Genomic DNA, 15,021 nt, shown 5'->3' on the forward strand with positions numbered 1-15,021 from the left:
TAAGAGACGTAAAGCGATCCAAGCTGCAATGTGGTATTACCCCATTTTAACAGCTATTCCCTAAGCATTGCACTTAGAGGGGCTGCCCCTGGCTGGAGAGAGAAGCTTTGTGTTTGTTTTTTGTAGCTGCTGTAATTTTAGTGCATGATTCCAGCTGAATACTCAGTGCCTGTCCAGGGAAAATGGGCTGGCTATTTCCATTCGAAAAGCTGGGTTATAGAAGTTCACCGCACCAGATGGCTGCGCATACTTATAATGCTCTGGATTATTAAAGGGCTGTTGTATTTTCCTCTTTCATCCTTCCTTTATTCCTCCTCCCCACATCAACAAATTAATGCTGAATGCTTGGGAATCTGCCCTGCACGGACTTTAGCACGTTTCATCTTTTCACTGGAAACTTTTTGTTCCAGCTCTTTGGAACCAGTTGGTTTTGATCACCTCGTTGCAGTTGTTTGGGGGCTGAACAATGCCTGGGATGGTGCAACCCTGGTGTCATTGCAGCCCCAGCACAGCCCTAGGCTGGTTTGCCATGTCGTGTGTCACAGTTGCAGTCCCCAACCTGCTCCTTCGGAGTTGACACTTCCTGCTTTCTGATGTCGTGTGGGAATCTCCTAAATGAGACAGAACTGCTGTATCATGCACAAATAGGTAATGCAATGAAGAGAGTTTTTGGTGATGTTCTTAGAATCATTAAGGTTGGAAAAGACCTTTTAGAGCATCAAGTCCAGTTAATTTCCTTCTCAAAACTAACAGCATGTCACTTGTCTGCCCCCAGAAATGTCAGAATTTTAAGGTGCAGCTGTTCTGAAAAATGACAGAAGCTGAAGAGATGTGCCCTGCCTTCAGCTCCACACATATACTAGCTTGACTTATTTTTGTTAAAAGATAATAAATTTAAGTCATTAACTTGTTTGCACTGCAGGTTTTGGTGGCCTCTTTACAGCAGCTCCCGTTGCAGGCAGAATAAAATTCAGGGACTCAGTTCTGGTATCCAAAACCTGCTCATTTTGATCAATAGATCAAAAGAAAACTGCTCTGCCTCTGGAGTGTTGGCTCCCACTCCTGCCTAGGTCCCTCCAGTTGGGTGAGGAGATGCACAGTGGTCACACAGGTCAGGGTTTGTTTCCAGCACCTGTTGGGAGCTCTCTGCTCACATCAGCTGCAGGGAGAGAGGTGGGCTGGCTGTTCAAACCAGAGGGCAGCACAACAAACCAGCAGTTGTTTGTTCCCCACACACTGGCCTGGCCAGTGCCTCAGCAGATTTTCTGCTGCTGTGAATAACAAGCAGGGGTGGTGAAGGGATGCAGTGACACAGAGCAGAGCGCTGCACGCAATCCCCAGCCTAAGTGACACTCAGAGGAGGATCTCTTTCTTCTCCCCCTCCTCCTTCTCCAGTCTCAGAGCCTAAGTCTGAATAAAACATAACACACTTGAGAGCTCTTTAAGGCATTGTAAAGGAGGCTGCTTTCCCCTGAGTTTGTTACCTAGCAGGGCTGGAGTTGCAGATGGGTGAAGTGCCCTGTGTTTTATGCAGCTTATAGAAGTCCAGAAGATGCTTTTGTAGGCAATGCTAGTGCTCCCTCAGAAGCAGCAGCTGGCATTCCTGAGGGACCAGGGCAAAGTGTCTCCACCATGGGAATCTCTCCCATTGTCACTGAGGCTGTAAGACAGGCTGTGGGATGGGTTTCATACTTGGTTGAAGTGCTGCTAATTCTGGACTCTGTTCCAGTCTCTCTCTTGGGTTGATGTAGCTCCTTCTGCAGCCATTTGGGTGACTCATGCCAAGGAATGGCTGGGCTGAAAAACCCCAGCTGAAAAATTTACAGAAACTCCCCAGTTTGGCTCACTTTGTTTGCACAAACCAAACTATGTGTGCTGTCACAATGGGGACATCAAATGGGAATGACAAGAGAAATGTGTTGATCTCCTGAGATGTGGAGCATTGCTGCTAATGGTGACAAGGACATGATGTGAAGGCAGTTCCCTCTGACCAAGTGGATGCATTAAACCCAGTCTGTTTGTTGGGGCAGGCTTACTCCCAATAAATTTATTTTATCTTGTGATACTGCAAAGTAGATATCTGAAGGTTTTCTGTAGGAGAACCTTGCAGGAACCCGTGTGCTGCTCTGGGGCTCCTCAGTCTCTTTGGTGCTTTGAGGCTTCTGCAGTGCTCAGACTCATCCTAAGAATCACTGGGACTGGGATACAGTATTTTTCTTAGGAATCACTGGACTGGGATACAGTATTTTTGGCCTAAGAGCAATCTTTTGCAGCTGTGATAACATGCTTTGTGCTTCATGTTTTTGTAAAGACTGACTGGCAAGGGAGATCCAGGCCTTTCCCTCACCTTCCTTATAAACATTGTCTTTCTTCTCCTGAAAACAAAATGTAACTTAGGTGGAAATCAGGAAATTAGAATGTATCCTTCCTTCAGTGGGTACTGTTGGGACTAAAAGCAGAGCTTGAAGTCAGATGATTATTCCTTCTTTTATTTGTACCCAACTAACCAGAAGATCTCTCTGCAGCTTTGTGCAGTTCTGCTCCCCCCACTTTTCTTTTCCTTGTAAATTGTGCTGAATCATGTTTTTAGTCACTCTGCTAAATTCTAGAGTTACAGACATTACTTTCCAGAGGATGTTTAGTCCTCCCTCCAGCATGAGGCCAATAGTCTCCAGTGTTAAAGGACTCTGTATCCAGGGTTTGTCTCATGAGAAATCAGGTTTTGAAGCAGGCACTGCACCAGGTATCCCAGACAGGGAACATGATTGCAGTTATTAGAGAAACTGGTCACATGTAGGAGGTCTCTGTTGTCATTCAGGTGGAGCTTCAGCTCCAAATGTGGCTATTCCACCTTTTTTTAAGGTATGTGAGGGTGCTGAGGCCGTGGCAGAGGGTGCCCAGGGAAGCTGTGGCTGCCCCATCCCTGGAAGTGCTCAGGCCGGGTTGGATGGGGCTCACAGCAGCCTGGGCTAGTGAGAGGTGTCCCTGCCCATGGCAGGGGATGTGGACTAGATGAGCTTTAAGGTCCCTGTCACCCCAAACCATTCTGTGCTTCTCTGCAGAAAGACACCAGAGCTTTATCTGTCTGAAGCAGCACAGTCCAACAGAGGGAGCAGAAGTTGTACTCAAACTGCATCACATTTGAAATTGCTTTGTAGAGGAGCAGAAATGCAAGTGTTGGTGACTTCTCTTCATTTTTGTGGCCTTGTTGTGGCATTTTTGTACCACAAAAAAGCAGGATTTGTCATTGCAGTGCTGAGATTTAAAGGCAAGGCTCTCTGATAGAGTTTAGCTGATCCAACATTTCATGGCCACTGGATGGGAGCATTTTCCTTCCAAGCCATTCTCTGTCTCTCCTCAGGCAAGCAGATGGACAGCATCTCCTCTGGATTGCTTCAGTCCTGTCATGGGAGCACACTTCATGTCCTGCACTCATGTCCTGCCCAAACACACCAGTGTCAGCCTCCCTCAGCCCCCCACAACCCTCTGCTGCTGCCTTGCAGTATTAATTTGGAGGGTTAATGGGATTTTGCCAAGTTAAAACTGCTGTTTTGTCAACTGATGCAAGTCTTCTGGAGAGTGGATGCATTTCTCCAGGGACTGAGGTTGCAGATTGCATGGGTAGAATGTAGCCCTACGTATTACTAAAGAAAAACCTTCAGTAAAATAGGAAAGATGTGTGTGGTGCAGCAAATCAAACCTCCAGCTGTGTAAACAGATCAATAAACTGATTTGTGTTTGCTGACCAGAAGAAAAATCTAGTTGCAGGTACTCCATATTCACCATTTGTGGTGAAACTAGAGTAATTGGAATAATGAGAAATCCAATGTGCTTCTTCTGTTTGGAGTTTATTCTTCTTTAGGATTCATTAAACTGGACAGGCCTCTCAAGATTTAGGCTGGTTATGTATCACAGTTCCTGGGCCTCAGACTTCACAGATTTCTTCAAATTCCAAATCATCACACTTGCCATCTTTTAATAAGACTTGAAAATATTGAAGTAATATTATTCCTGCTGTTTAGAGGCACATTTCACTCACCAGAATCTCATTTGACTGAAGTTTGAATGCATTTGGAGACAGCAAAATAGTTCCTGGGTTGCCTCAAATTCCAGATTTCTGCAATTACTTACACTTGGAAGAGAAAATAATGCTGTCCTGCCTGTCCTGAAGATGTATTTCCAAGTACTGTTGTGCCAGTTCTCAAATACTTTTTGTTTGAGCATCTTTGCATTTCTTTTGACTTAGGTAAAAAAAGGAGAGGCTGGAGGTGCTGGCATGATTGTATTTCTGTGAGGGACCATATTCAGAAAGGTAAAAGGTTTTAGGGTAAGAGGGGAAGAAATACCCAGGAAAAACCATGAAATTGGAGTTGTGTGGATGTGTTTTCTCCACCTGAGGGGAACAAAAGCTCTTTCAGGGTGGGGATCTTAAGTCACTTCAGTTGCCAGTAACAGAAATGAAGATGGTAGTGAAGAGTTCTTATAAAGTTACTGCACAGAGAGCAAATTGTCACCTGCATTTACCTTCACTTTGAGGGAAAGTTAGTAAATTTAATAGATGTATCATTAGTTGGTAAATTTAATAGCTGTATCATTAGCTTGGATGTCCCATTAGGATTGTTGGGAAGTGGAGAATGAGCCCTCTGTGAAGGAAACAGAATGGGGTGAGCTGTGGCTCCTGGGAGGAGGAGAAGGAAAGAAGGAATTGGGGGTTGATGGAGTAGCCAGGTAATGAGTTTGTGATTTTAGCTGCATGAATTGCTGAAAGGGAGCCATAAAAAACCTACAGAAATGAGTCTTTAAAAGCTTTTCAAGGCAAGCTTGGAAGAGTGGAGGCAAAGCCTCTTGTTGCCTGGGTTCCATTTGGATCTGGAAGAGGAGCCCAGAGTTTCTCTGCAGCTGGAGCCCCGCAGTGTGAGGGGAAGGTGATGTGTTCCCTGCTGACTTATGGCACCACCTGGGATCAGCTGAGATTATGCCAATGAAGGCTAAATCCTGCAAGTTGATTCCCCTTGCTGGTATTTAACAAATGAGGTACCTTATCCAAAGTCTCTTGGGAATCTATGGGCTTGCAATGGGATTTATATTCCCCCATGGCAGGGCAGATTCAGCTTTGTGGTTCTGGTGTGAATACCATGAAGGCTGAGCTCTTCAATTGTCCATCAATCTTCAAAATAGACCAATGTGTTCAGTTAAAATTGAATCTTTATTGTGGCTTCCGTGATTAATTTGGAAAGGATTTTCGCTGTTTTATTTACCTTCTTTATAGACACTTTCATGAGTCTGTGATCAGAATTTGTCCTGTTCTTTTCTAACAAGCACCTGGTTTTTTCTGACCATTCACTGCCAAGGTACATTTATTTCATCAGCTAAGAAAAAGCCATTAAAGGCAGATTGTGACAAACTAATTTTACTTATATATTATATTATAATTATATTCTTTACAAAGCAGTAGGGAAAGAGGAAATGGCATCAAGTTGTGCAAGGGCAGGTTTAGATGGGGTATTAGGAAGAAGTTCTTCACTGGAGGTGTGGTCAGGCGCTGGAACAGGCTGTCCAGGGCAGTGGTGGAATTACCCTCCCTGGAGGAGTTCAAAAGGTGGATGTGACACTTGGGGAAATGGTTTAGTGGTGAACACAGCAGTGCTGGGTTAATGGTTGGACTTGATGGTCTTCAGGGTGTTTTCCAACCTTAATGGTTCTATGACAGAAAAACTTGAATGTTTAGAATTTTTTTTGTTGTTGTTAATGGATTTAATTATTGAAATGTGAAGGGGTATCTGATCTGCTTCCTCCCTGAGTATTTCCATTTCCATTCTGAATATGATCAGGAACATATATATGTATTTATTCATGTACCAGTATTTTCTTTATATCAGGTAGTTAATATAATTTTCAGTCTCTTCTCTTGCATAGTTACTGGCAGTGACCATGTATCCCATTTCAGCTGAGTGAGCCAGACTGTTTTAGTCCTTGTAAAATAAGACTGTGGTACCCTGATCCCCCTCACAGCCAGTTCCTCAGCTAAAGCTCAAGTTCACCTTTCCTGGCCATGCACTGACAGGCTGTGGGCTGGGAGCAGTGCTGTAACTCTTACACCATCCTCCTTTTCATTAAAAATTCCTCCCAGGGATCTGTTCTCTTGCTGGTGCCTTGAGTCTTTTGAAAAGAAAATTGCTTTCTGTAGCAATGAATTACAAACCTCCAAAAAATCAGGACATATCTTTTTTAGACCTTCTGTGCAAGAAAAGGGCATTATTTCTGGTTGTACAGTCAGTGAACCCTGAATTTTAAAATAGCTGGGTGCTTTTCTTCCTCACCCAATGAAGAGAAGAATGAGAGACACAGAATAGCAGAGTTTTGCTTTTTTAACTAGACAGGGGTGGGTCCACTCAGTTACATGTATGTCACCATTATTATATGGAAATGTTCATTGCAGAAATCTGCTCAGGCTTTTTCTTAATGCAGCTTGGGATGTGATCTCCACAGACTTGAAAAATTCAGTATTGGTTGTTTCAGGACAGGTGAGACCCCCAAAGTACCCAGTGATTGCAGAAACCTGCTCTTGCTGGCTCCATTCACCACCTGGGGTTTTCTGCTGGCCATGCTGCTTCCTCCTGTCTACCCTTACAGTGGGTTTTGTCACATTTTTCTTCCCAGCTTTGTCCACATCCACAGCCCAGCCTTTACCTCATGCTGAAGGAAATGTTCTCACTTCCCACCCTAGTGCAAATACAGTGTTTTGTCACAAATGAAACAATTCTGCATTTGTGGCTGTAGGTGTTTGACTCATAAGTTGTTATGGCCATTCTTGGGTGTGCTGGGAGGATATTTATTATAGGACTAATTAATTATTTTGGGCTTATTTCTTTAAAACTAACATATTGTAAAACAAATTTCTTCCTCTTTCTGTGGTAAACATTATTGCAAATTTCTTATATCTAACATTTCTATATATTTAGAACAGTTTATGGGGTTGTTTCCAGCTGGGCTGAGCTGCTGTACCAGGGTTAACCAGGTAGCAGCATCTAAATTTCCATGTTGGGAGTGAGACCAAATTCCACAGCAGAAAATTCTGCCTAGTTTTGGTTCCAGGATCAGTGCAGAGGTTGGTGCTTCCTGCCTAGATGTGTGCCTTGAGATGATGAGTCACAAGGACCCTGGGTGTCAGAATCCATCCCCTGTGAGTGATAGGGCTCCTGTGCCTGCAGCAATGGCTTTGTGGGATAGAAAGCACTTGGACAAGAGAGGGTCTTCATGGAGATACAGGTACTGTGCTTCTGGTAGTAGTTGTAGGATTTTGGAAGGTGATGGGAGAAGATGGGGTAGGAAGGACCAGCAGCTGGAGCAGGACATGGGTCTGGGAGCCTGTGTGTGTCATGGTGCAGCAAATGGAGCAAACACAGGTGTGGGGGAGTGTGGCTGAGTGTGGCTGCTGGTGAGCATGGAGCTGGACACAGGGAAAGGGCCTGGAAGCTGGGGGTGTCCATGTGTGTGTGTCTCTAAGGACAAGGACAAAACTCCAGGAAGATCTGGGGACCAGATGGACCAGGGAAGGCCCAGCCACTGCTGGAGAGATGGTTGGGTCTGGGGGTTGACTGATAAGGGAATCCGTAAAATCAGAGGGTTTTGGGAAAGCTGCAAAAGGCAGGCCTCAGAGACAGCAGACCTGTGATGAGAGCTAAGCAGTAGCCATGAGATAGGTCAGCAGAAAAATTATTTAAAAAGTAGAAAAATAAGGACAAATAGAACAATGGTCTGTGTATTAACTTGTCTAGAATAACTCCCTAGGCTGCAGAAAAGTATATCTAGCAAGATACTAGGAAGTTTTAAACTTAATAATGGAGCTCTGTGCATTGTGTTTTAAGGCTTACAAGCAGGTATTGTATTTGAAATAAACAAGCATTTTCTTAACCAAAGGTCCATGTGCTTATAGCAATTAGATAGAACTACTGTCAATGTGCTGTTGCTTTGTGTGATTGGTCAAAGAACTTTTAAAGTAAGTTGTAACATTAAGTTCTTTGTCTGCTGCTTGGAATGTGAGCTGCTGGCATCTTCCCATTGTCATCACCATGTAATGAGACTGGTGCTGGAAAATAAACCAGCTCAAGGCACGTTCCCAGCAGTCCCATCCCATTTGTGATTTGTACACAGCCCCTGGCCAGTGACAGACTGAGACCCTTGAGTGTGTGCACATGGGTGTGTCAGTGCCTGCAGGGTCAGCTTCTGAGTGCCTGAGCCCAGCTGCTGGGGGGATCTACTCTGCACCTGTGTACCTGCAGATATTTCCCACTAATTCAGCCTCTTCCCCTAACATGGAGTTGTGTCTCATTCTCCTTGGGCAGATACTGCCAGTTACAGCTTGGAAGATTTGAGGATAAAAGAGAGAAGGGAAGCAGCAGAATGCCCCAAAGCACCTTGCAGACGTGGGAGAAATTAATTAATCAGCAAGGATGTCTCATTCCAACCACCTCTTTTGTGTTTCAGCCCTGGCCCAGCGTGTCCAACCTGGCCAAGGATTTCATCGACCGCCTGCTGACGGTGGACCCCAGCGACAGGATGACGGCCCTGCAGGCCCTGAAGCACCCGTGGGTGGTCAGCATGGCAGCCTCCTCCTCCATGAAGAACCTGCACCGCTCCATCTCACAGAACCTTCTCAAGAGGGCTTCCTCCCGCTGCCAGAGCACCAAGTCAGCTCAGTCCACCCGCTCCAGCCGCTCCACCAAGTCCAACAAATCGCGGCGCGTGCGGGAGCGGGAGCTGCGCGAGCTCAACCTGCGCTACCAGCAGCAGTACACGGGCTGAGCTTGAGTCTCTGGAAAGGAAAATTCAAAAGGAGGACCCTTGCCACAGGTCTGCTCTGCCCTGCAGGTGTGCACACACTCAGTGAGGAACAGCCAGGTTCCTCCCTCCCTCCCTCCCTGCAGGAGGTGTCCCCCTCACCCCGTGTGGAGGAAAGGGAACCTCGTGGTGGCCGTGCCAGCCTGCGAGGGTCTCGCACCAGGAACGGGGGAGTCCTTGTGGGCTCAGAGCCTCGAGGAATTAAGGAGCCACGTGGGGAGAAGAGCTCTTTCTGTAGCCCAGGAGCTTGGTTGTTCATAGTTATTTATTAATTCCAGAGCGTTTAGTTTGTCTCACTTGTGTACGGAAAAAAGAAGCAATCACTTGGTGTGTCTGTGCGCGCACGTCCGTGTGTGCACACACACGTGTGGGGGTGTATATGTATTTAAAAATCATAGATACTCAGATTTTGGGCTGGTTTAGTCAGACTCCGTGGTGCCTTTGCAGCGAAGCTGGAGTGAGTCATGTGCAGTTACAAGTGGGATAGCTCTGACTCACTGCTGTGCTGCCCACCAGCTCCTCGCCAAAGAGATGCCAGACAGCAGTTTTCCACCAGGGCTGGGAAGCTGTGAGGTTTCCCCCAAGGGCTGCCATCCTCCTGATGACGTCAAGGGCTCACTTGATGACATCAAGGGTTTACCCCTGGAATTGTCCTTTCCCTGTTTGCAGCAAGACCAGTGCCTGTCACGCAGGGTTTGTTGTTCTTGTGGATCTGTTGTGTCTCTGACATGTTGCGCACCTTGCACCCTTCAGAAGAAGATTAAGAAGGTTTTTTTGTGCTAAGGGGAAAAAAGAGGAGGGAGGTTTTAGGGATGTGCTTCCCACCCCAGAGGTGGGATGGGCTATAACCACTGTAAGCACAGTGTTACTGACCATGTCACTGCACCAGAACTTTGGTGCTTCCAGGCTGCTCCCTGCCTGCAGATTTGACAGGGCTCCCCTGCTTTGTGTGCCTGTGCAGCCCCAGCACTGCCATCCCTGCTTTGGGACAGTGGTGGTGGGAGCTCTTGGGGTGGCCACAAATGGCTCCACAGCATCAGGGTAGGGGCTTGGGTAGTGGAAGCCCAGTCTGGGAGTGTCAGCAGTAACAATACCCTGGAGACATTGTACAAATGCCCTAGAGCTGTGAGGGGTGACTTAAGTTCACCAGGAAAAAGCTGCCTTTGAGGAGTCCTTGTGCTGTGTGGGTGATGAGGTGGCCTCTTACAAAGGACTCTCAGGGGAGGTGGGGGCTGCAGAGCTGAGCTTTCTGCAAGCCTGCTGAGATTCTCTTCCCAGCTAGTTAGGGCAGCAAAGTGGGGCTGATGGCACAGGATGGATTTGGCTTCTCATGGTAGCAGAGACATGATCAGCAGTGAAGGAAAATGCTGGGGTTTGAAACTTTTCTTACAAAGCCACACGATTTGCTTTGTGCTGTGCCCTTGGGAAGGGCTTGCTTGGCTCTGGGCTGGAGGTGCAGGCAGGTCCCAGCTCAAGGGTCTGGTGAGCTTGGCTTTTCCTAGGATTGATGGCTGTGCCACTGTGTTTCAGTGTCAGCAGGGCTAAAATGGTCAGTCCCATCTCCAGGGAGCTCTCACAGTCACTCCCAGTCAGCAAACAGCAAAGCAGCTTTAATGGGGGAAGATTGGAGTTTTCTGTGCTAAGGTAAAAAAAAATAAAATAAAGGGGGATTTCTGGGGGTGTGCTCCCACCCCAAATGTGGGATGGGCTGTAAATGAGTGTAACCAGCCTGGTGTGCCAAGCATGTGGTGGGGAATAGAGCAGGCACTTGAGGACAGCCACTGTGTGTAGCAGGAGTGAATTCAAAATCCTTTGCATGGTTTTTCATGTTATTTTGAAAACCTCACATCCTTTGCAGGCTGCCCTTGCTCTGAGCAACCCATCCTCCCATGTCACACACAATCTTTCTTCCTTCAGCATTAACAGATACTGTAGAATTTCCTATATTTATTTTTTTCAACTCTGTGGACTGTAGACAAAAATATTTTCAGCATCTTTTACCTCCTCACATTGTTTTCCCCTAGTTTGTTACCAGGAACTATAAACTAGATGTGATTTCTGACAAAGCAGCTTGCCACATTTTGTTTCATAAACAGTTCAGTGTCCCTCATGGTCCTGCAAACAGCTCCCCAAAAGCAGGAGCCCCTCTTGGGCCAGGATCAGCTGGACCCTGGGGTCCTGCAGGTCAGGTGGTGGCAGGAGGCTCCCTCAGAGCACTTCTGCTTCTGAGCCATTACTTGAAGAGGCTTTGGTGTGTTTGGAGCATCACTCCAGGCACTGTGATTGCTTTTACCTCCTGGTTGCTCCCATGGCCCTCTCCAGATTATCCTGCATTTTTATCCATAAAACAGGGATTTTATTTTGCCTGGTGAGGGGGTCAAACTGATGAACTGAGCCAAGACCTCTGGAACTGAGACCCTTCCCCTTAACCACTAGACTGTCAAAGTGCACAGGCATCATGCAGAGATCTGCCCATGCTGTTCCTTTATCCTTCCCTTGTGGGATGAGGAATGCATAAAGCTCTGGGCTAACCAGGCTTATTTCTCCACCTTCACAAAGCAGAACAAGAATCTTCTCTTCTGTGGCAATTTTTGCTTCATTGATCTTTTCCACGACTGTTTTTTCACCAGGGGACGTTCAGAGTGATTGTTTGTGGTTACTTTGGGCTGGAATATGTTTTGAGGAGCAGGAGGTTGCTGTGCAGGTTCCTGACAGTGCCAGGATTTGGTGATGATGCTCTGTGGCTAGGGGTGAATTGGCAGAAGGAGGATCCATCCCATAGCTGAGAGTGCTGGATATCTGCATCTGCTTGTCTGTGGTATTGAGGTGTGTGCAGTCCTAGGGCACTCCACTGCTTGGGAACTGTGGGAGGAGGACCAAGGCCATCCCATAAAGAGCTTTGGCTTTTCTGAAAAAAGAACTCTAACTCCTCTCACAAATGCAAGGTTTTCTTGTTTGCATGGAAAAATCAGTGTAAGCTTGGGAAAATCTTTACAGGCTTTCCTTCCATAGTTCAATTTTAACTCTTGGCTCACTCCCTCTTCTTTTTCTAAATCCAATATTCATAGGAGCTTTGCAGCCAGACAATAACATGTGGCCAGAGGGGAGATGAGCAGAGCTCTGTCCAAGTGACCCTGGAGTCCTCAGTGATGTTTCCCTCAGTCTGGAAAACTGTGGTGCTCCAAATGCCACGTTGGAACGTCCAGCTTAAGAACAATTCCTCAGGTGCTTTTATTCTTGCAAATGGGACAGGTTTTCAGTTGATCTGGTGTGGAGGGGGACAGGCAAAGTGCTATAATTCTGAGCCATGGTCCAGGTGCCTTCAGTCTGTTCTCTAAGAAGCTCTTCACTGTGAATTACCTTGATCATCTGTCTTCATTCCACAGGAGCAGCTCAGTGCTCAGTTGGTCTTAAATCTCAGGAGTTTACACTTTTCAGGAGTGCCTTTTTTGGGGATTTTAGAAACTAAAATCTCTCTGAAATGTTTTTTTCTACTCTTTCATTTATTTTTTTTTAATGTCCTTCTTTGACTTTTAATGGTGGTTCTTAATTGGGCTCGCAGGGTGTTTTTGGGAAGCTTCCCTCCTGAACGTGCAGGGAGGACAGAAGTGACACCTGCCTGTTCCAGACCACCACTAATCTCAGTGCTTCTGTTTTGCCTGCTCTGGCTCACGCAGGGGAGGTGGAGTTGGAATGACACCTAGTGGCAAATTGTGGTGTGTCCTTGTCCCAGCACAGCCCTCTCCTCGCTGCTCTTTGAGGAGTGAAGGGAATTAGGGTGGTTTGTCTTTTGGAACTTAGCAGTACTGTGTAAAACAATCCCATCCTTTTGTCCTGGAGTTTGGCTGCTCTCTCAGGGGAGAGAATTACAGCTTCAAAGAATGTGGCCTGTTGGTTCCTTGATTTTTATTATTTTTGTTGAAGGGTATTTGAAAAGAATGTGAAAAAGTCATCCAGAAATTGCATTAAGGAGTCTAAAGATTTGCATCCAGGTCTTTGAGCATGTAGTGTATTTTCCTAAAACAGAAATTATCAGTCCATTTTTATTTACTTCTCACTCAGGCTTCTAAAAATCCTGACACATCAGCCCAGTGGGGATAGAAATCACCCTTCCTGAAGAAGCCTGTGCTGTTGAACACTGCAGTTGTGATAGCATCCAGATGCTCCTGCCCTGTGTTGTTCTTGGAAGCACACAGCTGTACGTGGAGGAGAGCTGTGAGGAGCTTGGGCTCAGACTTGGCTTTGGTAGTGATGTGGAAAGCAGCTGCAGTGCAGGGCCTGCTTCACGTGTTTGTTCTGGATGTGATAAACCCTCACACTCTTCTTTGGAATCTGGTGGGCATTTTCCTCTTTTAGGTGAGATATTTTCTGTTCTGGTGATTTACACTATTTCTGAGGCCCTGCCCTATTGCTCAGTCCTGTTTTCTACCTGGGTGTTTGGCTGCAGTACTAAGAGAGTCAGCTTTTATCTGATGCACAAACTGGAATAGGAATGGTGGGCAGCAGCTCTGGGTTTGGCTCTGCAGGAGCTGTGGCAAGTCCAGGGGCAGGGAGAAGCTTCCATATGGTGCCTTTGAGGACCTGCAGTGCAGGCTCAGCTCAGTCTTGTACCACATAGGGCAACCACTGTGTGGCTGTTACAGGCTTCTGGTTAGGTTGTGTGGGGCTGTATTGGTTTATGTAATGATACTTAAAGATTTGGGGGGTTTGAGGTGGGATAAATTAAAATCCCAATTGTTTGACTTAATTTAGTTTTCTAAGTGATGCAAAGCAACACAGACATTGGCTTCTTTGGCACTAGTGTGAGCCCTAGAATTTGCAGGGAGGTTGGGTTGTCCAGGCCTCTCACCCACTCAGCTTTCTCCTGGAAAGTGTCACAAAGTGCCTGTACCACTCTGCATGAACCCAGTCCCAAATTGCCTTCACCACTCTTGGGAGGGTTTTGGTGCTTTTTTTGACCACTCAGTCTCCTCTTTCACCCTGGATTAAGAGTGCAGCACTCCAAGGCAGGTGCCTGCATGTCAGCTGTGCCTTACTGTGCAGGAAACTTCCCAAAGAAATAAATGTGAACACCAGGGACGTGCTGTGGCGAGCGGCATCACAGAGCTCAGTGCCTTCCACCCTCAGTGTGCCAGGGGCAGCGGGAGCTCTGCCTGGTAACAATTGTCCCTTTCCCACTGTCCTCCCCTGCCTGGTGGTGCTGCAGATGTGTGATGGGTGAGCTCTGGCTGCTGTTGCAGAGGGCACTGCACTGTTTGCTGAATGTGGAATCGGTTCCTGGAGCAGCTCCTGGTGTTACAAAGCAGCAGCTCCTGGTGTTACAAAGCAGCAGCTCTGATGCCCTGAGCTTTCCTGTTGCCTTTCCCTACGGAAGGACCTCCCAGGAAGCCATTGGGATCCGAGATCTTCCTGCACTTGCTGTTATTTTTGGTTGCCCAGTTTCCGCTGCTGGGTTGGAACGGTTTGGAAGCGACTCCGGTCTCACCCACTCGGTCTGTGTCACATCCAGTGTCCTGTTCTGTGCCTTGCCTTTCGAGTCCTGGCTTTACTCTAAGGACTGTCCTGTCACATGAGGTGGGACCCATTGTAATTAGTTTGTAATGTTCACATTAGAGTGTACAGAATTATTTATTTGTTGTACTCGTTCTGCTAAAACATGTCCATGTATTCTGTGTACCCCACGGCTCTGCTGTCCTTACTTGTGCCTGTTGATCACCTGCAGGCTGGCTGCTGCAAGGCAATTCCAGGCCTGATTTCCAGGCTGGGAATGATGGTCAGTAAGTCCATGGAGACCCAGGAGGTGCTCACCCCTCTGTTATGTTCATAGATCACAGCAACAGGTACCAAAGTGCCCATCAGAGGGTTTGCTGGTTTCTGTACTGCAGCTGCCCAGGGGACACCTTGTGCAGGGCTGGGATGTCCATGGGGTGCCCTGGATGAGGCAGGCACTCAGCCTGTTGCTGGAATGTGCAGATGGGAGGCTGAACAGGCACTTTGGGACATTCTGTTTATTTTTCATTGGCTGCAAGGTGGTAGACTGGGCCAGAGGAATGCTCTGGTTTGTCCACAGCCACTCATCACCTCTCCAGTTTTACTGAGCAGCTTTTATGGACCATCAGGAAAACTTGCAATATCAAATGAACAATGCACACCTCTGTTGAGACACCTCCTCTCCAGGAT

At 46.8% G+C, this 15,021-nt stretch overlaps 1 protein-coding gene across 1 annotated transcript in view; it reads left to right on the plus strand.

The window, feature by feature from the left end:
* Positions 1–13,050, plus strand: part of PSKH1 (protein serine kinase H1) — a 29,356-nt gene extending 16,306 nt beyond the window's left edge. Inside the window, exon 4 of the mRNA XM_054296257.1 lies at positions 8,488–13,050. Within this exon, the coding sequence (XP_054152232.1) occupies positions 8,488–8,805 (318 nt within the window). The 3' untranslated portion in view covers positions 8,806–13,050. The remainder of the gene's footprint in view (positions 1–8,487) is intronic.
* Positions 13,051–15,021: the final 1,971 nt, after the last annotated feature.

The sequence above is a fragment of the Melozone crissalis genome, unplaced genomic scaffold, assembly GCF_028551555.1.
Source record: "Melozone crissalis strain CALT ecotype California unplaced genomic scaffold, PUWL_Pcris_2 ptg000007l_1, whole genome shotgun sequence".
Classification (NCBI taxonomy): domain Eukaryota; kingdom Metazoa; phylum Chordata; class Aves; order Passeriformes; family Passerellidae; genus Melozone; species Melozone crissalis.